The sequence below is a fragment of the Delphinapterus leucas genome, chromosome X, assembly GCF_059928025.1.
Source record: "Delphinapterus leucas isolate spDelLeu-1000000601 "Yukka" chromosome X, BTC_Dleu_Yukka2, whole genome shotgun sequence".
Taxonomy (NCBI): Eukaryota; Metazoa; Chordata; class Mammalia; order Artiodactyla; family Monodontidae; genus Delphinapterus; species Delphinapterus leucas.
In genome coordinates this window covers 18,062,463-18,085,098 of record NC_143150.1, presented here as the reverse complement: position 1 = coordinate 18,085,098, position 22,636 = coordinate 18,062,463, and the positions used below count along the sequence as shown (strand labels likewise).

The 22,636-nt window shown below is 42.0% G+C and overlaps 1 protein-coding gene across 2 annotated transcripts in view; it reads right to left on the bottom strand.

The window, feature by feature from the left end:
• Positions 1-12,274: 12,274 nt before the first annotated feature.
• GPC3 (glypican 3) overlaps positions 12,275-22,636 on the bottom strand; it is a 442,030-nt gene continuing 431,668 nt past the window's right edge. The window contains exon 9 of one of the 2 annotated variants that reach the window (XM_089904074.1): positions 12,275-12,976. In XM_089904074.1, the coding sequence (XP_089760200.1) occupies positions 12,807-12,976 (170 nt within the window). In that variant the 3' untranslated portion in view covers positions 12,275-12,806. The remainder of the gene's footprint in view (positions 12,977-22,636) is intronic. The other variant, XM_022554225.3, reaches the window with a different exon arrangement.

The window sequence follows — 22,636 nt, the reverse complement described above, 5'->3', positions numbered from 1 at the left end:
TTTCTTCAAGAGTTATATCCCTGACCCATTGACCATAATATGTTCCCCATTCGATGCTCTCCCACGCATCCCGCGTACATTCCTACTCTAGTGTTTTTAGTGTATTATAATTTCTTGTCTGTCTTCCCCCAATAGATGTGAAACCCCATGAGAGCAGGGACTGTGTCTGTCTTTTATACTGTATCTCTAGGACATGACACAGGGTCTGACAAAGTGTTACTTTGTATAATGAATATCGGATTCATCAAACACATTTTTTTCAGGGTTATATTTTCCCCTTTTTATTATTTTTTACAGGGTTATATTTTCCCCTTTTTATTTTTTTAAATTAAATTTTTATACAATTTTTAAAGGTTACTTTCCATTTACAGTTATTACAAAATATTGGCTATATTCCCTGTGTTGTATGATGTATCCTTGAGCCTATCTTACACCCAGTAGTTTGTATCTCCCATTCCCTACTTCCATATTGCCCCTTTTCCCCTCTCCACTGGTAACCACTATTTCATCAAATACTTATTAGGCTCTGACTGCATGCCAGCCCTGTACTCTATTTTTATCTTTATTTTTTTTATTAAAGTATACTTGATTTACAATATTATATTAGTTTCAGGTGTACAACAGAGTGATTCAATATTTTTATAGATTATACTCCATTTAAAATCATTAGAGAATAATGGGTATATTTACCTGTGCAGTACAATATATCCTTGTAGCTTATTTGTTTTATACGTTGCAGTTTTGTATCTCTTAGTCCCCTACCCCTATCTTGCTCCTCCACCCTCGCCCCTTCCCACCAGTAACCAATGGTTTGTTCTCTATATCTATGAGTCTGTTTCTGTTTTGTTATATTCATTCATCTGTTTTATTTTCTAGATTCCATATATATGTGATAACATACAGTATTTGTCTTTCTTTGTCTGAATTATTTCACTAAGCATAATACCTGCTAGGTCAATCCACATTGTTACAAATGGTGGAATTTCATTATTTTTGTGGCTGAGTAGTATTCCATTGTGTGTGTGTGTGTGTGTGTGTGTGTGTGTGTGTGTGTGTATTATATCTTCATCCACACACACTTAGGATGTGTGTGTGGACACTTAGGTTGCTTCCATGTTTTGGCTATTGTGAATAATGCTGCAATGAGCATTGGGGTGTGTGTATCTTTTCAAATTAGTGTCTTCATTTTGGGGGGTATGTATTCCCAGGAGTGGAATTGCTGAATCCTGTGGTAGTTCTCTTTTTATTTTTTTGCGGAAACTTCATACTATTTTTCATAGTGGCTGCACAAATTTACTTTCCCACCAACAGTGTACAAGGGTTCCCTTTTCTCCACATCCTCTCCAACATTTCTTACTTGTAGACTTTTTGATGATAGCCATTCTGACAGGTGTGAGGTGATATCTCATTGTTGTTTTGATTTCCATTTATTTGATGATTAGTGATGTTCAGCATCTTTTCATGTGCCTGTTAACCATCTGTATGTCTTCTTTGGAAAAATGTCTATTCAGTCCTTCTGCCCATTTTTTGTTTGGGTTGTTTTTTTCATATTGAGTTGTATGTGCTATTTGTATATTTTTTATATTAACCCCTTGTTTGTCACATGATTTGCAAATATTCTCTCCCATTCCATGAGTTGTCTTTTGTATTGTCAATGGTTTCCTTTGCTGTGCAAAACCTTTTATGTTTAATTAGGTCCCATTTATTTATTTTTGCTTTTACTTCTTTTGCCTTAGGAGACTGATCCAAGAAAAAATCACTATGGGTTATGTCAGTGAGTAGTCTGCCTATGTTCTCTTCTAGGAGTTTTATGGTTTCCCTCTTACATTTAGGTCTTTAAAGCCTTTTGAGTTTATTTTTGTATATGGTATGAGGGAATGTTTTAATCCCATTGTTTTACATGTGGCTGGCAGTTTTCCCAGTACCACTTGTTGAAGAAATTCTTTTCCCCATTGTATATTCTTGCCTCCTTTGTTGTAGATTAATTGATCATAGGTGAGTGGATTTATTTTTGGGTTCTCTGTTCCATTGATCTATGTGCCTCTTTTTGTGCCAGTACCATGCTGTTTTTATTACTGTAGCTTTGTTGTATAGGCTGAAGTCAGGGCATATGATACCTCCAGTTTTGTTCTTTTTTCTCAAGATTGCTTTGGAAATTTGGGGTCTTTTGTGGTTCCATATAAATTTTAGGGTTATTTGTTGTAATTCTGAAAAATATCATGTGATTTTTTTTTTTTTTGCGGTACGCGGGCCTCTCACTGTTGTGGCCTCTCCCATTGCGGAACACAGGCTCCGGACGCACAGGCTCAGCGGCTATGGCTCACGGGCCTAGCTGCTTGGCGGCATGTGGGATCTTCCTGGACCGGGGCACGAACCCGTGTCCCCTGCATCAGCAGGCGGACTCTCAACCACTGCGCCACCTGGGAAGCCCTATCATGTGATTTTTGAAAGGGATTGCATTAAATCTATAGATTGCTTTGGGCATATGGACATTTTAACAATATGAATTCTTCCAATCGGTGAACAAAGCTATCCGTGTGATGGCTTTCCATTTTGTATTGTCCTCAATTTCCTTCATCAGTGTTTTATGGTTTTCAGAGACTATGTCTTTTACATCCTTGGATAAGTTTATTTCTAGGTAGTTTATTCTTTCTTTTTGGTGTGGTTTTAAATAGGATATGCTTTTTCTTTGATTTCTCTTTCTGGTAGAGACTTTAGGGTTTTCTATATATAGTATCAGTTCATCTGCAAATAGTGATGGTTTTATTTCTTCCCTTCCAGTTTCTTGTCTGATTGCTGTGGCTAGGACTTCCAATACTATGTTAAACAGAAGTGGCGAGAGTGGGCATCCTTGTCTTGCTCCTGATTTTAGAGGAAAAGCTTTTCACCATCAAGTATGATGTCAGCTGTGGGTTTGTCATAAATGGCCTTTATTAAGTCGAGATATGTTCCCTCTATACCAACTTTTTTTTTACTTTGAAATAATCTGTATAGTTTATTCTCCAGTCCTTTATATTCCTTTGCCATAAATGATAATATGTAACCTATCTAATTCATATGTATTTTTCTTATTGGAGTATAGTTGCTTTACCTCTGTACCAACTTTGATGAGTGTTTTTATCATGAATGGATGTTGAATTTTGTCAAATGCATTTCTGTGTCTGTTGATATGATCATGTGATTTTTATACTGCTTTTTGTTAATGTGGTGTATCACATTGATTGATTTGTAGATATTGAACCATCCTTGCATCCTTGGAATAAATCGCACTTGATCATAGTGTATGATCCTTTTTATATATTGTTAAATTCAGTTTGCTAATATTTTGTAGAGGATTTTTGCATTTATATTCATCAGAGGTATTGGCCTGTAATTTTCTTTTTTTGTGATATCTTTGTCTGGTTTTGGTATCAGTGTAATGGTTGCCTTGTAGAATGAATATGGGAGTATTCCCACCTCTTCAATTTTTTGGAATAGTTTGAGAAGGATAGGTATTAGCTCTTCTTTATTTGTTTGGTAGAATTTCTCTGTGAAGCTGTCCAATCCTGGATATTTTTTTTGCTGGGAGGTTTTTTTTTTTTTTAAATTACAAATTCAATTTCACTGCTAGTGGTCGGTCTGTTCAAATTGTCTGTTTTTTCCTTATTCAGTCTTGGAAGGTTGTTTTTCTAGAAATTTGTCCATTTCTTCTAGGTTGTCCAATTTGTTGGCTTAGAGCTCTAGTGTTCTTTGATGTTTTTTAAATATCTCTGAGATATCAGTTGTTATTTCTCCTCTTTCATTTCGTATTTTATTTGCATCCTCTCTTTTTCCTTGATGAGCCTGGCTAAAGGTTTATGAATTTTGTTTATCTTTTCAAAAACTCAGTTCTTGTTTTCAGTGATCTTTTCTATTGTTTTTTTTAGTCTCGATTTTATTTATTTCCTCTCTGATCTTTATTATTTCTCTCCTGCTGACTTTGGGCTCTGTTTATTATTTTTCTAACTCATTTAGGTGATAGGTTAGGTTGTTTGAGATTTTTCTTGTTTCTTGGGGTAGGCCTATATTAATATAATCTTCCTTCTTAGAACTACTTTTGCTGCATCCCAAAAATTTTGGAAAGTTGTGTTTCCATTTTCATTTGTCCCAGGGTATTTTCTGATTTCCTCTTTGATTTCATTGTTGACCCACTGGTTTTTTAGTAGCATGTTGTTTAGTCTCCACATATTTGTGTTTTTTCCCATTTTTCTTCCTGTAATTGATTTCTAGTTTTATGCTGCTGTGGTTGGAAAAAATGTTGGAAATAATTTCTATCCTTTTAAGTTGGTTGAGATGGATTTTGTGGCCTAACATGTGATGTATCCTGGAGAATGTTCCATGTGCACTTGAAAACAATGTGTGTTCTGCTGTTTTTGGATGGAATGTCTTGTAGATATCTATTAAATCCATTTGGTCTAATGTGTCATTTAAGGCCACTGTTTCCTTATTGATTTTCTGTCTGGATGATCTGTCCATTGACGTAAGTAGGGTGTTAAAGTCCTCTACTATAATCGTATTATTGTCAATTTCTCCCTTTATGTCTGTTGATGTTTGCTTTATGTATTTCAGTACTCTTATATTAGGTGCATATATGTTAATGTGTGTTATGTCCTCTTCTTGTATTGATCCCTTTATCATTATATAGTGCTCTTCTTTGTCTTTTGTTATAGACTTTGTTTTAAAGTCTATTTTGTCTGATATGAATATTGCTACCCCCCACTTTCTTGTTTCTATTGCATGAAATATCTTTTTCCATTCCCTTTCTTTCAGTGTGTGTGTGTCTTTAGCTTTGAAGTGATTCTCTTGTAAGCAGCATATAGTTTGATCTTGTTTTTTTTATGCCTTTAGCTACCATATATCTTTTGATTGGAGCATTTAGTCCATTGACTTTTTTTTGTTGATTTTTTGGCATTGGGTCTTCATTGCTGCGTGTGGGCTTTCTCTAGTTGCGGCGAGTGGGGGGCTTCTCTTTGTTGTGGTGTGCGGGCTTCTCACTGCGGTGGCTTCTCTTGTTGCGCAGCATGGGCTCTAGGCATACCAGCTTCAGTAGTTGTGGCACACGAGCTTAGTTGCTCCATGGCATTTGGGATCCTCCCAGACCAGGGATCGAGCCCGTGTCCCCTGCATTGGCAGGAGGATTCTTAACCACTGCACCACCAGGGAAATCCCCTAGTCCATTGACATTTAAATTGACATTACTGGTAGGTGCTTAGTTATTGCCACTTTTTTTACTTGTTTTCTCGTTTTCATAGTTCTCTGTTCTTCTTTTAAATACTTCCCTTGTGGCTTGATGATTTTCTTTAGTGGTATGTGTGTGTTCCTTTTTCCATTTTTTATGTATCTATTGTAATTTTTTGAGTTGTGATTACCATGGGGTTACTATATGTTGACCAATAACTATATCTACTTGTTTTAAAATGGTAGTCATGTAAGTTCAAACACATTCTAAAAGATCTACATTTTTTCACTCCCTTCCCCCACATTTTGTTTTCATTGTCATATTTTGTATCTCTATCCCTTCACTATTTATTGTAGTTATAGTTTATTACAACTTTTTTGTCTTTTAATCGTTGTACTAGCTTACTTAAGTAGGTGATCCTCAGCCTTTACCATATATTTGCCTTTACTAGTTGGATTTTTCCTTTCTTATAGATACTTCTTGTGGTAGCCTTTTCTTTTCCACTTAAAGAAGACCCTTTAACATTTCTTTTAGGGTAGGTATAGTATTGATAAAAACTTTTAGTTTTTGCTTGTCTGAGAAGTTCTTTATCTGTCTTTTAATTGTAAATGATAGTCTTGCTGGGTAATGTATCCTAGGCTGCATGCTTTTCCCTTTTAGCACTTTAAATATATCATGTCACTCCCTTATGGCCTTCAAAGTTTCTGCAGAAGTCAGCTGATAGCCTTATGGGTGTTCCCCTGTATGTGACTCTGTTTTTGTCTTTCTGCCTCTAGAATTCTTTATCTCTAACTTTTGCCATTTTAATTATGATTTGTCATGGTATAGGTCTGTTTGGGTTCATCTTGTTTGGGAGCCTCTGTGCCTCTAGTACCTGGATATCTTTTGCCTACTTCAGGTTTGGGAAGTTTTCAGTCATAATTTCATTACGTACATTTTTGACCCTTTTCTCTCTTGCTTCTCCTTCTGAGACTCCTATAATGCAAATGTTGGTATACTTTATGTTTCTGCAGAGGTCCCTTAAGCTTTTCTCATTTTTTAAATTTGTTCATTTTGCTGTTCTTATTGGGTGCTTTCCACTATTCTATCTTCCAGATCACGTATGTGTTCTTCTGTATCACCTAGTCTATTGATTCCTTCTAGTGTGTTATTCACTTCATTTGTTGTATTTTTCAGTTCTGACTGGTTCTTTTTTACACTTTCTAGTTCCTCATTAAAATTCTCACTGTGTTCATCTATTCTTTTCCCTAATTCAGTTAGCATTCTTATGACTCATGTTTTGAACTCTTTAGTAGGTTATTTACTTTTGTTTCATTAGTTCTTTTTTCAGGGGTTTTCTCTTGTTTTGTCAATGGAAACAAATTCCTCTGCTTTTTATTTTGCTTAACTTTCTCTGTCTTTATAAAATTAGACATAATGAAAGAGCTACCTGTTGTGGTCTCGAAGGTGTGTCCTTGTGTGGGAGTGTCTCTATGCAGTCTGCGTGGGCCCAGAGGCTTTGGTGGAGGAGCTGGATCTGACATGAGCACAAGTTATGTCTTTACCCAGGGTGTGCTGGCAGCTATTGCTTTGATGAGAGGTGGAGCTGGAGATGGAGGGGCTAGAACCAGAGCCAGCTATGATCTGGGACTTCTTTGCTTAGTGGCCAACAACCTACCAGGGGGGTGTGGGTCAGGTCCCAAGTTGCTGGAGCAGAAGCCTTGAAGTTTGAGTCCGAGCTGGCTCCATTCCTTCTAAGTGTGTGCTCTCCCTACTCCCAGCACCACAATGCTGGAGGAAGAGGGGCAGGTGCGGGTGCATGGTGTGGGTCTGGGCGTGGGCTGTGCTGCCTGGCCAGTCAGAGTCTGGGACACTTCTGATGCGCTGCCTCTGTAAGCACTAGTGATGGCTGCTCCCACCTTGTTCAGATGCTGTTCTGCATCTGGGTTGGCACAGTCCCTCATAATTGATCACTCCTCTCGTGGCAGACTTTGCCCTAGTGTGGAGCTGCATTGTGAAGCAAGTGGGCATAGTGAACGCTTGGCTCAGGCTGGGGTGCTCACTGGAGTTGTCGTGGGAAACCAGCCAGAATCTCGTGCACTTTCACTCTTTTTTTCTGCCTTGTTTCAGGAGTAAGCAAGTGGGTGTGTGCTCTTCACTAGCAGGGTCTAGGTTTCTTACAGCCCTTCTGTTAGTCCCACTGGTTTTCTAACCAGCTAAGGGGACTCTTCTTCCTGATGTTGGACCCCAGGGCTTGGGCACCTAATATGTGGCTGGAACTGCTCACTCCCCAGGGAGGATCTCTGCCCTTGTAACCTCCCTCCCCATTCTGTGTCCCCTCCCAGGGGCATAGGTCCCAACCTGATCACTTCTCTTCCCTTCCTACCTGATTCTGTGTGGATCTTTCTTATAGCCTTTGTTGTAGAAGAGCCTCTGTGTCAGTCTCATTAGTTTTCAGTGAGAATCACTCTAAATGTGGATGTATTATTGATGTGTTTTTTGGGGGGAGGTGAATTGTGTCCTCCTACTCCACCATCTTGCTCTCTTCCATCTTTTTTTTTTTTTTTTTTTTTTTTGGCGGTACGCGGGCCTCTCACTGTTGTGGCCTCTCCCACTGCAGAGCACAGGCTCCGGAGGCGCAGGCTCAGCGGCCATGGCTCACGGGCCCAGCCGCTCTGCGGCATGTGGGATCCTCCCGGACCGGGGCACGAACCCACATCCCCTGCACCGGCAGGCAGACTCTCAACCACTGCGCCACCAGGGAAGCCCCCATCTATTTTTAATGTGAAACTTTCAGAGTCAATATATTTATTTCTAAACATATAAAAATGAATAAAAAGCAATGAGCTTATTTTGTTGGTCTCTTGGCAAACCTAGCAGACCTTCTATATTCAAACCGATGCTGTGTCCTTCCAAGATGTACAGTGTCCTCAAATATTGTAGAACATTTTTTGGGGGAAAAAACCCTCCATATCCCATAGCATAGTCTTTGGAATCTTCTCAGGGAGGCCTTTGTTTCTTGAAGGTAAATTTGATTTTGGGAGACAGCTAAAAACTACTTGGCAGCAAATCTAGTGAATGAGGTGGTTGATCAAGCTGAAGAACATCATTTTGGGTTCCAAACAAGGTTTGACTCTAAAGAAATGAGGTTGATTTTCTTGTATGTACATAAACTGGCTCAACAGCAATTCCAAAGGAGGACTTCCAAAATGTGTGGCCTTGGCAAGAAAAAATATTTCTCACCCCTGTTCACACACACACTCACCCCCCCCCCACACAGTGTATACTGCCTGGCCCAACGTCTAGACAAGTAAAATCAAAAGCCCTTGGAATTTAGTTTAAAGAAATCAGTTACACGAGTATGGGATGGAAGAGACCTGGCTTGGCAGCCATTCTGGCAGAAACACGTGAGGGTTTCAGTTGGCCACAAGCTCATCGTTCATGAAGGGTGTGACGTGGCTTCTAAGTGTCTGCATTCTTGGACTGCTGTCTGGTGGAGGTCTTGGGCTCTGTGGGAACGTAAACACCCATGTTCCGTTCTGCACCGGTGCAGGGGCACCATGAGCTCAGCTATGGGCATGACGGCATAAGAGGACCACTGACCCACTGGAGCGTGGAACAGGGCTGAAGGAGCTGAGAAAACCAACCCAGGAGAGGCAAGAGTCAGTGACTGAAAATTACTGCTGAAGGACAGCTGTGCCAAAAGTGGTATCATCTTTTTTTTTTGTTGCATTGGGTCTTTGTTGCTGTGCACGGGCTTTCTCTAGTTGCGGCCAGTGGGAGCTACTCTTTTTTTTTTTTTTTTTTTTTTTTTTTTGCGGTACGCGGGCCTCTCATTGCCGTGGCCTCTCCCGTTGCGGAGCACAGGCTCCGGACGCGCAGGCCCAGCGGCCACGGCCCACGGGCCCAGCCGCTCCATGGCATGTGGGATCCTCCCGGACCGGGGCACGAACCCGCGTCCCCTGCATCGGCAGGCGGACTCTCAACCACTGCGCCACCAGGGAAGCCCTGGGGGGCTACTCTTCATTGCGGTGCTCAGGCTTCTCATTGCGGTGGCTTCTCTTATTGCAGAGCACAGGCCCTAGAGCGCATGGGCTTCAGTAGTTGTGGCATGCTGGCTTCAGTACTTGTGGCTCACGGGCTCGAGTGCAGGCTCAGTAGTTGTGGCACACAGGCTTAGTTGCTCCATGGCATGTGGGATCTTCCCAGACCAGGGATCGAACCCATGTCCCTTGCATTGGCAGGCAGATTCTTAACCACTGTGCCACCAGGGAAGTCCCAAAAGTGGTATCATCTTAATCTCATGTTGGTCTTTATGGAAGAGCCAAGACCAATGGGTGGAAATTATAGGAAGGCAGATTTAGGCTCAACCTACCAAAGATTCATTCATATTATAGAATTATACATTCAGTATCATCTTATGTGTGTGAATATGCACCTAAAGAGAGAGAAAAATGACTGGAAGGATTTCAAATATTTAATAATAACTGTGGGGTATGGAATGATGGGATAAATGTCATCTTTTAAACTTTATGTGATGATGTACTATTAGATTTTTATTACCTGTATATATTGCTTTTGAAAAAAAACAAACTTTCTAAAAATTGGAGGTGTCCAGCAACCAAATAAACTGTTTTGCAACCTAGTGAGGGCCCAGCCTTAGGCACTAATCCAACACTGATTGTGGGATGAATTAGTGGGTCCTTTTCAGCCTAGGGATTCGGTATGTTGTTCTACGATTTAACCTTGTTCAAATACCAGAGTTGAGCTGGTGGAAGTTCACACGTGGATCCAACGAGAAAGGGGCCTGGAAACTCACAAGAAGATGGGGCAACTTCCCAATTGCCAGGCCTATTCTAAGGACAATAGTCATCTTAACAAAATTCACGTAGGAAGTTTAAATCAAAGGGTAGGATAAACACTTCAGAGGTGAAAAGCCACCAGCAACTAGCTGTGAAACTAGATTCTGAACTAGAAGAATAAATATAGAGGGATAGGAAGAGGCATGGATAAAATGCTAAAAGACAAAGGCCATTGAGGAAAAGTAAAATGTCAATTGGAGATGGTGGATTTTCCATGTTTTGTAAGTGTGAACGGTTATCCATTTTAATTCTAACCATTCAACTGAAGCCAGCAGGCCTTGGACATTATAGAGTCTTCTGCCCCGCATCACTCAGCCTGCATGGACCGTAGCTGGCAGTATACCAAGACCGCAGAAACGCTGGCTGGCTTGGGTCACGTTCCGGGAACTGAAGTATGTCAAATAGGACCTTAGGCTGGTGATGCCCTGAGAGGCACGTGGGAACAGAACACGCATAACACCAGTGCTGGGCAGAGGGACTGGCACTTACTTCCTTTTGGGGCCAGTGGTGCCACAAAATGAGAGCAACGAAGAAACTAGACACCTTGACCTGATTCTCCACTTTACAAGAGGGAAACCGAAGAGGGGAAGTGAATGAGAAGGATGTGTAGAAACAGTCCCCTTCATCTCCCAGAAAGGAGAAATGGACTTTAAGACAGTGCCCTTCTGCTTGCAGGCATAAAACGTGATCTCAGGGTCACACATTATTTTGGCCACATTAAATAAAAACCTTTCTGTAGAGCGACAGGGACGACGATTAGGCGGTAACGAGGCTTTCGAGACTTCTTCTGATCTGGTGGTGGTAGCCTGGCACACTTGAGTCCAAGGAAAAAACCTTTGCCGTATTTAGGTCTCATGAATCAAGGAACAAAGATTCTCACAAATCCCATTCAAATACAGAAATAATGATGCTTAAAAGACGAAGATAATGCCAGTTCAAGTCTTACCAACCGCTATAAATCATTGAAAGCATATTAACAAATACCACCGATCGTAGCCTCGACTTCAACAAAACCAACTGAAGGCAACACTTAACCAAACATTTCTAATTGGCATTTGCAGAAGTTTCTGCAAAGGATGAAAATGGCTATCGGGAACTTGTGCTCTGCAGGAGACCCTGATGAAAGTGTGTTGGAGACAGCCGGAGGGGAAAAGATAAGTTATAAGAAACTCCCCTGCCTGCTTCCCACAGGCTCACCTCCTGCCACCTCCTGCCACCGGGCAGAAACGGGAGCACCTGGCTGGGCCTGCCTCCCAGTATCAAAGGGGACATTCCAGTCCTTCCTTGACCTTGACTCATACTCTGGCCCTGTGCCTCAGCCCCTTCTCTCTCCTCCTCCTCCAGCTTTGCCCCTCTTTGCCCTCAGGTGGGAGTTGAGTTCCCACTCAGTAGAGTCAACAGCGTTTCTGGTGACCCGACCTGGCAAGTGGGCAATAAGCCAGGCATTGGAAACAGTGGCAAGTCGGTTGTTCCTGAGGTTCTTTGGCAGCGGGACGTTCAAAGAGCAGCATGAGCTGCCGATGTTGGAATTAGTGTTGGTGTCAGACCTTCAGCTCCGTGAGAGCAGGGATCCAATCTGTTCAGTTTTGTATCATCTCCAGCAGCTGGTACAGTGCCTGACAGCCAACAGGTACGCAAGGCCTAGTTGTGGAACAAACGACTGTTGAAGGAGCCCGTCTGAGGCCAAGAGCCGTGTTGCTTCCTATAAATCCTGGGTTTCCCGGTGACAACCTCTGCAACCTGACCCAGGGCAGCTGCCGGCCCTGCCATGTGGCAGCCCCTGGAGAAGGGAGACGGGGAGCAAAGAAGCTTGGGGAATTACTCTGCACTATTGGGGCTCCCCTCTCTGGGTCGGGGGAAGGAAGGATATTAATTGTGTACATGATCCATACAGAGGATTTCTAGTTGGGCAAAACATTTTCAGCGAAGTGAAATTTGTAGAGAGACGGGGCACTTTTCTGAGATGCCTTTAGTTTCATAGGCCAGATACTCTACCTCGTTTGTAAATGGAGATTATGGATTGGGTGTGTGTTGGGATGGACTGGCTTTGACTGGAGCTTGGAGCCAAGGCTGATACTCACCCAAAAGGTAGGCGGGGAGGGAGGGGGATGTTCTTATACTGAGTAGAAAGCTAGATGAGGAGGGGGAAAGCACTGCATGGTCACCACGTACGTGGGCTGACAAAAAAAGACCCAATGCTGGGCTTCCCTGGTGGCGCAGGGGTTGGGATCCGCCTGCCGATGCAGGGGACACGGGTTCGTGCCCCGATCCGGGAAGATCCCACATGCCGCGGAGTGGCTGGGCCCGTGAGCCGTGGCCGCTGAGCCTGCGTGTCAGGAGCCTGTGCTCCACAGCGGGAGAGGCCACAACAGTGAGAGGCCTGCGTACCGCCAAAAAAAAAAAAAAAAAAAAAAAAACCAACACGTTTTTATTTGAGCATTTATTTTTTTTCCAAAGAAATCCATGCAAAGGGAAAGACAGAGAGAAAGACATGGTAACCATGTTCTAGCAGCCAAACATAGGAAAATAATTTGGCACAATTTGATTTTTTTTCGTTGCAAAAGGACAATCTATACTACCACTAAAATTTACCGTCCTCATAAAGATACCATTTGATTTTCGAAAACGTAACTCATGGTTAGTCTTCTACTTAATGGCTGGAGGAGGTATATAAGATAAAAAAATAGAAAAAAAGAAAAAGGTGGTTCCCTTTATAGAGGGAGACCACAGGGTGCTGAAGGGCAGCACGTGTGCGGTGACCTTGGCAGTCAGTGCACCAGGAGGAAAGAGCACACCACGGAGATTGCCAAGCTGGTGAGAATCTTCAGGGGGGAAGGGCCATTCCCGAGGTTGTGAGAGGCAACTATCTCATTGTCCTTCTGATTCACATGTTGCTTGCTTCCAGGAGCATCGTCCACGTCCAGATCATAAGCCAGTTCTGCCGAAAGAAAGGAAAGAATTTCAATACAGGCTTACCAACAGCCTCAGCTTTGCACTCTTCACGGCCCAAGCGCTTGTCTGCACTGCTGGGATGCCCCAGCTTTGATTTCTTCCTTTCGTTGAAGGTAAGGCCGCCAGGAGATGGGAAGAAGACAGGGGTGTTGTGTGCGGGGCCCGCCCGAGGAAGATGGCTAGTGGTGCTCCTGCCAGAGATCCCACCAACAGGGAGAGAGCTGGCTGCTCCCCTCCCACCTTTGGCTCCACCCACAGCCCAGAGTGCACACTGGCCCTTTCCACATCTCCCACCTGGCAAGGCCACGCTTGAAGGTCATTTTCACCAGATCTCACAGGTATCCAAACGTAAGGTGCCACGTGGGTGACTACATGCATGTCCTTGTGTGTATGTGTGTTGGTGGGAAAGAGGGGATGTGGTAGCCTCCCAGGGTACCTTTCCTGGGCCCTGCACCCCGTTCAGATTTTCCCCTGGGAGGCCTTGCCTTAGCGTTGATGATAGGGTAGTTTGCCATTGGAAGTTGTTTTATTTTTCTCAGAAACATTTCTTTTATCTATACGGTCTTTTCACCGCCCACCCCTAACACACATACCCACACCCACACAGGATATTGGGTTGGCCAAAAAGTTCGTTTGGGTTTTTCTGTAAGCGGAAAGACCCGAACTTTATGGCCAGCCCAATATAATGCATAGAATTTAAGACTAAGGAAAGGCTAATGGGGTAAGGGTCCTCTTTCTTCGACTGCCTACCGTTTATGAGATATGCTCATGATTCTGAAAAGAAATTGGGGTGTTGGGGTTGGCCTAACGCGGAAATCTCCCAGAGGGTAAATCTAAGTAGGTAGTGGTTTGTCAGGAAATTAAAGACAGCTGGTCCTAGCCCAGGGCTCAGTTTCTCTTAGATTTGCTTTTCCAGATTTAGAGTTCAAATCTACTCCCTTGGCTTTTCTGGACTCAGTCACCAAAGTTTGTTTCTATTTCAGTAGCTTGTGAAGGTGATGTGATGTGAGTGACCTCAGCAGCCAACTGTCCTGTGGCCAATGGAGCCAGAAAGATGCCTTGGGGACATGGAGATGCATAGCAACAGGCACAGAGGAAGCGGATTCTGCAGAAGGAAGGAAGGAAGAGGAAGCAAGAGCTCCTCTTACAGGGGATGAAACACGCAGTAAGTCACAGGAAGAAAGTGTAAGGACTCAGCTGGTCCAGGATGTGTGCAGAGCAGGGCCCAGGACCACGGCTGCTGTGAGGCTGGCATTCCTTAGAGCAGGCAGCAAGGTCAAGGTGGCCAAAGCCAGAGGATCTGATTACAGCCTGCAACACTACTTTCCAAAAGGCTAGTGCAGTTTATAATGCCACCAGCAATGATGAGGGAACCAATAAAAGATACTGTAGTCTGTATAAGATGTCTCAAAGTTTCTTTGAGTGTATTTGATTACTAGTATAGATGAACTTTCTCTGTGTTTTAGTTCTCAGTGAATTAACAGTTCATATCCTTTGCCTTCTTACCTAATGCGTATTGATATTTTCCCTATTAATCTGAATATATATTTTATTGAGTCCTTTGCTTATCACATTTTTCATTGCTGTACAAGGAAATGATGTCCTAACTTTTAATATATGTGAATCTGGCCACATTTTGCTCTGCTGAAGCTGAGAAAGTGTTTCTTCGTGAGGGCTGATGATAATAATGCAAATCAAAATTTCCAGGGAACCCTCTTACTGAGGGAAAAGTGAATCAGTAGACTAATATCCGTTCCCTCTCCCCCCAGAATAAATAGATACAAAGCAAATCAAAGAGAAAAAGAGCAATGCTCTACTTGGAAATCAGACCGCTTTCTCTGAAAGGTACAGTGCAGCGCGCACAGAGCAGGCCGAGGTCAGCTGTCAGTCGGCAAGGATAGTGCAGGCTTAGGTACCGAGCAGATTTCACCAAAGTCGAGAACACATATGGCTGGATCTGTTGAAAGCCCAGCCTTGAGTCTCATGGCAACTTCTCAACTTAAATGAGGAGGAGGATTTTTCGGGCTGACCTGAATGAGAGCACTTTCAGCAGCGCCTTCAGATTCATTTTCCAGATATCCCCCTTGCCTAACATCAGGATTAAGCAAGCAACATCTACTAACGTGACCACTCAGCGCCTCCACTATTTACCTTGCTCTTCAAATAATCCATGAACACTACACAGTTTTGTCTACTCTAGCACTTGTGGAAAACCCAGCAGTTATGTTAGATCCAGTAGTTTCTTATCTTATTGCCACCAAATACCTCTTTTGTTATGTCTATCTCTTGGAACCTATGTTTTGAAATTATAAAAATGACTACCAATTATTGAGTCCTCACTGTGTGCCAGGCACTGTGCTAAGCCCTTTATATACATGATCTCATGTAGTCGAACCTGCTCAGTAATGTTGTGAAGTAGGTATTATAATTCCCATTTTACTGATGAGGAAGCTCAAGCTCAGGTTACTTCTTTTGCCTGTATTTACACAGCTGGTAAGTGGCACAGGTGTTCTTTGAATGCAGGGCTGACTCATCATAAACAAACTGAAAAATTTTGTACATACACCAAGTATACTGCAGTCAGTAAATAGTAATGGGTTCCTTCTTGAAAAAAAAAATTAAGGAAAATATCCTGCCAAAGATAACTAACTAAAGAACACGTGAAATAAAACGAAAAGACAACCTACAGACTGGGAGAAAATATTTGCAAATGATGTGACGGACAAGGGCTTAACTTCCCAGATATCCAAACAGCTCATACAACTCAACAACAAAGAAACAAACAACCCAATCAAAAAATAGGTGGAAGATCTAAATGGACATTTCTCCAAAGACGACACAGATGGTTAAAAAGCCCATGAAAAGATGCTCAACATCACTAATTAATTATTAGAAAAATGCAAATCAAAACTACAATGAGGTATCACCTCACACCGGGCAAAATGGCCATCATCAAAAAAATCTACAAACAATAAATGCTGGAGAGGGTGTGGAGAAAAGGGAACCCTCCTACATTGTTGGTGGGAATGTAAACTGGTACAGCCACTATGGAGAACAGGATGGAGGTTCCTTAAAAAACTACAAATAGAACTACCATATGACCCAGCCATCCCACTACTGGGCATATACCCTGAGAAAACCATAATTCAAAAAGATACATGCACCCCAATGTTTACTGCAGCACTATTTACAATAGCTAAGACATGGAAGCAACCTAAATGTTCACTGACAGATGAGTGGATAAAGAAGATGTGGTACGTATATACAATGGAATATTACTCAGCCATAAATAAGAATGAAATAATGCCATTTGCAGCAACATGGACGGACCTACAGATTGTCATACTAAGTCAGACAGAGAAAGACAAATATCGTATGATACCGCTTATATGTGGAATGTAAAAAATAGGGTACAAATGAACTTATCTGCAAAACAGAAATAGAGTTACAGATGTAGAAAATAAACTTATAGTTACCAGGGGGTAAGAGGGGGGAGGGATAACTTGGGAGATTGGGATTGACATATACACACTACTATATATAAAATAGATAAATAATAGGGACCTGCTGTATAGCACAGGAACCTCTACTCAGTACTCTGTAATGGCCTATATGGGAAAAGACTCTAAGAAAGAGTATATATATGTATAACAGATTCCCTCTGGTGTACAGCAGAAACTAACACAACATTGTAAATCAACTGTACTCCAAGAAAATTTTTTTTTTTTTTTTTTTTTTTTTGCAGTATGTGGGCCTGTCACTGTTGTGGCCTCTCCCGCTGCGGAGCACAGGCTCCGGACGCACAGGCTCAGCAGCCATGGCTCACGGGCCCAGCTGCTCTGCAGCATGTGGGATCTGCCAGGACCGCAGCACGAACCCATGTCCCCTGCATCGGCAGGCGGACTCTCAACCACTGTGCCGCCAGGGAATCCCCGAAAAAATTCTTTTAATTAAAAAAAATGAAGTAATGCCGTTTGTAGCAACATGGATGGACCTAGAGATTATCATACTAAATAAGTCAGAAAGAGAAATACAAATACCAATAATATCACTTATATGTGTGGAATCTAAAATATGACACAAATGAACCTATCTACAAAACAGAAACAGACTTGCAGACAGAGAACAGACTTGTGGTTGCCAAGGACGAGGGGGATGAGTGGAGGGATGGATTGGGAGCTTGGGGTGAGCAGATGCAAACTATTTATATACAGAATGGATAAACGATAAGGTCCGTATAGCACAGGGCACTATATCCAATATGCTGTGATATGCCATAATGGAAAAGAATATTTAAAAATGTATATATGTGTATAACTGAATCACTTTGCTGTACAGCAGAAACTAACAACAGTATAAATCAACCGTACATCAAAAAAAACATATGAGAGGAAAAGGTCTGGAGCTGCCGAAGACGCAAGAGACTTTCTCTTGCCTCTTTGTTTCCGGGTGCGCGAGGAGAGGGGATTAAGAGCGCTGCTTAAAGGAGCTCCAGAAAGGGGCGCGAGCAGCGGCTAAAAGTGTGGACCCCAGAGACGGGCAGGAGACACTAAGGCTGCTGCTGCCGCCACCAAGAAGCCTGTGTGCGAGCGCAGATCACTCTCCACACCTCCCCTCCCGGGAGCCTGTGCAGCCCGCCACTGGCAGGGTCCCGGGATCCAGGGACAACTTCCCCGGGAGAACGCATGGCGTGCCTCAGGCTGGTGCAATGTCATGCCAGCGTCTGCCGCCGCGGGCTTGCCCCGCACTCTGTACCCCTCCCTCCGGCCTGAGTGAGCTAGAGCCCCCGAATCAGCGGCTCCTTTAACCCCGTCATGTCTGAGCGAAGAACAGATGCCCTCCGGCGACCTACATCAGAGGCGGGGCCAAATCCAAAGCTGAGCCCCTGGGAGCTGTGAGAACAAAGAAGAGAAAGGGAAATCTCCCCCAGCAGCCTCAGGAGCAGCGGGGTAAAGCTCCACAATCAACTTGATGTACCCTGCATCTGTGGAATACCTGAATGGAAAACGAATCATCCTAAATTGAGGAGGTAGACTTTGAGAGCAAGATTTATTATTTTTTCCCCTTTTCCTCTTTTTGTGAGTGTGTATGTGTATGCTTCAGCATGAGATTTTTGTCTGTATAGCTTTGCTTCCACCATTTGTCCTAGGGTTCTGTCCATCCGTTTTATTTTTAAATTTTTTTTCTTTTTTCTTAATTATTCTTTAATTTCTTTATTTTATTTTACTTTATCTTCTCTTTCTCTTTTCCTTCCTTCCTTCCTTCCTCCCTCCTTTCTTTCTTTCCTTTTCTTCCTTCCTTCCTTCCTTTCTTCTTCTTCTACTAATTCTTTCTTTCTATTTTTTCTCCCTTTTATTCTGAGCCGTGTGGATGAAAGGCTCTTGGTCCTGCAGCCAGGAGTCAGTGCTGTGCCTCTGAGGTGGGAGAGCCAACTTCAGGACACTGGTCAACAAGAGACCTCCCAGCTCCACATAACATCAAATGGCGAAAATCTCCCAGAGATCTCCATCTCAACACTAGCACCCAATTGGCGAGAGCTCTCCCAGGTATCTCCGTCTCAATGCTAATACCCAGCTCCACTCAATAACCAACAAGCTCCAGTGCTAGACACCCCATGCCAAACAACTAGCAAGACAGGAACACAACCCCACCTATTAAGAGAGCAGCAGCCTGAAATCATAATAAGGTCAGAGACACCCAGAAACACACTGCCAGATGCGGTCCTGCCCACCAGAAGGACAAGATCCAGCCTCATCCACCAGAACACAGGCGCCAGTCCCCTCCACCAGGAAGCTTACACAACCCACTGAACCAGCCTTATACACTGGGGGCAGACACCAAAAACAACGGGAACTACGAACCTTCAGCGTGCAAAAAGGAGACCCCAAAGCAAGTTAAGCAAAATGAGAAGACAGAGACACACAGCAGATAAAGGAGCAAGGCAAAAAGCCACCAGGCCAAACAAATGAAGGGGAAATAGGCAGTCTCCCTGAAAAAGAATTCAGAGTAGTGATAGTAAAGATGATCAAAAATCTTGGAAATAGAATGGAGAAAATACAAGAAATGTTTAACAAGGACCCAGAAAAACTAAAGAGCAAACAAACAATGATGAACAAAACAGTAACTGAAATAAAAAATTCTCTACAAGGAAACAATAGCAGAATAACTGAGGCAGAAGGACGGATAAGTGACCTGGAAGATAAAATACTGGAAATAACTACTGCAGAACAGAATAAAGAAAAAAGAATGAAGAGACTTCAGGACAGTCTCAGAGACCTCTGGGACAACACTGAACACACCAACATTCGAATTAGAGGTGTCCCAGAAGAAGAAGAGAAAAAGAAAGGGACTGAGAAAATACTGGAAGAGATTCTAGTCGAAAACTTCCCTAATATGGGAAAGGAAATTGTTAATCAAGTCCAGGAAGCACAGAGTCCCATACAGGATAAATCCAAGGAGAAATACGCCAAGACACATATTAATCAAACTGTCAAAAACTAAATACAAAGAAAACATATTAAAAGCAGCAAGGGAAAAACAACAAATAACACACAAGGGAATCCCCATAAGGTTAACAGCTGATCTTTCAGCAGAAACTCTGCAAGCCAGAAGGGACTGGCAGGACATATTTAAAGTGATGCAGGAGAAAAACCTGCAACCAAGATTACTCTACCCAGCAAGGATCTCATTCAGATTTGATGCAGAAATTAAAACCTTTACAGACAAGCAAAAGCTGAGAGAGTTCAGCACCACCAAACCAGCTTTACAACCAATGCTAAAGGAACTTCTCTAGGCAAGAAACACAAGAGAAGGAAAAGACCTACAATAACGAACCCAAAACAATTTAGAAAATGGGAATAGGAACATACATATCGATAATTACCTTAAATGTAAATGGACTAAATGCTCCCACCAAAAGACACAGATTGGCTGACTGGATACAAAAACAAGACCCACATATATGCTGTCTACAAGAGACCCACTTCAGACCTAGAGACACATACAGACTGAAAGTAAGGGGATGGAAAAAGATATTCCATGCAAATGGAAACGAAAAGAAAGCTGGAGTAGCCATTCTCATATCAGACAAAAGAGACTTTAAAATAAAAACTATTAGAAGAGACAAAGACGGACACTACATAATGATCAAGGAGTCGATCCAAGAAGAAGATATAACAATTGTAAATATTTATGCACCCAACATAGGAGCACCTCAATACATAAGGCAAATACTAACAGCCATAAAAGGGGAAATCGCCAGTAACACATTCATAGTAGGGGACTTTACACCACACTTTCACCAATGGACAGATCATCCAAAATGAAAATAAGGAAACACAAGCTCTAAATGATACATTAAACAAGATGGACTTAATTGATATTTATAGGACATTCCATCCAAAAACAACAGAATACACATTTTTCTCAAGTGCTCATGGAACATTCTCCAGGATAGATCACACCTTGGGTCACAAATCAAGCCTCGGTAAATTTTAAAAAATTGAAATTGTACCAAGTATCTTTTCCGACCACAACGCTATGAGACTAGATATCAATTACAGGAGAAGATCTGTAAAAAATACAAACAAATGGAGGCTAAACAATACACAACTTAATAACGAAGTGATCACTGAAGAAATCAAAGAGGAAATAAAAAATACCTAGAAACAAATGACAGTGGAGACACGACCACCCAAAACCTATGGGATGCAGCAAAAGCAGTTCTAAGAGGGAAGTTTATAGCAATACAAACCCACGTTAAGAAACAGGAAACATTTCGAATAAACAACCTAACCTTGCACCTAAAGCAATTAGAGAAAGAAGAACAAAAAAACCCCAAAGTTAGCAGAAGAAAAGAAATCATAAAGATCAGATCAGAAATAAATGAAAAAGAAATGAAGGAAACAATAGCAAAGATCAATAAAACTAAAAGTTGGTTCTTTGAGAAGATAAACAAAATACATAAACCATTAGCCACTCATCAAGGAAAAAGGGAGAAGACTCAAATCAATAGAATTAGAAATGAAAAAGAGGAAGTAACAACTGACACTACAGAAGTACAAGAGATCATGAGAGATTACTACAAGCAACTCTATGCCAACAAAATGGACAACCTGGAAGAAATGGACAAATTCTTAGAAATGCACAACCTGCCAAGACTGAATCAGGAAGAAATAGAAAATATGAACAGACCAATCACAAGCACTGAAATGGAAACTGTGATTAAAAATCTTCCAACAAACAAAAGCACAGGACCAGATGGCTTCACAGGCGAATTCTATCAAACATTTAGAGAAGAGCTATCACCTATCCTTCTCAAACTCTTCCAAAATATAGCAGAGAGAGGAACACTCCCAAATTGATTCGACGAGGCCACCATCACCTTGATACCAAAACCAGACAAGGATGTCAGAAAGAAAGAAAACTACAGGCCAATATCACTGATGAACATAGATGCAAAAATCCTCAACAAAATACTAGCAAACAGAATCCAACAGCACATTTAAAGGATCATACCCCATGATCAAGTGGGGTTTATTCCAGGAATGCAAGGATTCTTCAATATACGCAAATCAATCAATGTGATAAACCATATTAACAAACTGAAGGAGAAAAACCAGATGATCATCTCAATAGATGCAGAGAAAGCTTTCGACAAAATTCAACACCCATTTATGATAAAAACCCTGCAGAAAGTAGGCACAGAGGGAACTTTCCTCAACATAATAAAGGCCATATATGACAAACCCCAGCCAACATCGTCCTCAGTGGTGAAAAACAAAGCATTTCCACTAAGATCAGGAACAAGACAAGGTTGCCCACTCTCACCACTGTTATTCAACATAGTTTTGGAAGTTTTAGCCACAGCAATCAGAGAAGAATAGGAAATAAAGGGAATCCAAATTGGAAAAGAAGTAAAGCTGTCACTGTTTGCAGATGACATGATACTCTACATAGAGAATCCTAAAGATGCTACCAGAAAACTACTAGAGCTAATCAATGAGTTTGGTAAGGTAGCAGGATACAAAATTAATGCACAGAAATCTCTGGCATTCCTATACACTAATGATGAAAAATCTGAAAGTAAAATCAAGAGAAAACTCCCATTTACCATTGCAAAAAAAAAAAATCTAGGAATAAACCTCCCTAAGGAGACAAAAGACCTGTATGCAGAAAATTATAAGACACTGATGAAAGAAATTAAAGATGATACAAATAGATGGAGAGATATACCATGTTCTTGGATTGGAAGAATCAACATTGTGAAAATGACTACTACCGAAAGCAATCTACAGATTCAATGCAATCCCTATCAAACTGCCACCGGCATTTTTCACAGAACTAGAACAAAAAATTTCACGATCTGTATGGAAACTGAAAAGACCCCGAATAGCCAAAGCAATCTTGAGAACGAAAAACGGAGCTGGAGGAAACAGGCTCCCTGCCTTCAGACTATACTACAAAGCTACAGTAATCAAGACAGTATGGTACTGGCACAAAAACAGAAAGATAGATCAATGGAACAGGATAGAAAGCCCAGAGATAAACCCACGCACATATGGTCACCCTGTCTTTGATAAAGGAGGCAGGAATGTACAGTGGAGAAAGGACAGCCTCTTCAATAAGTGGTGCTGGGAAAACTGGA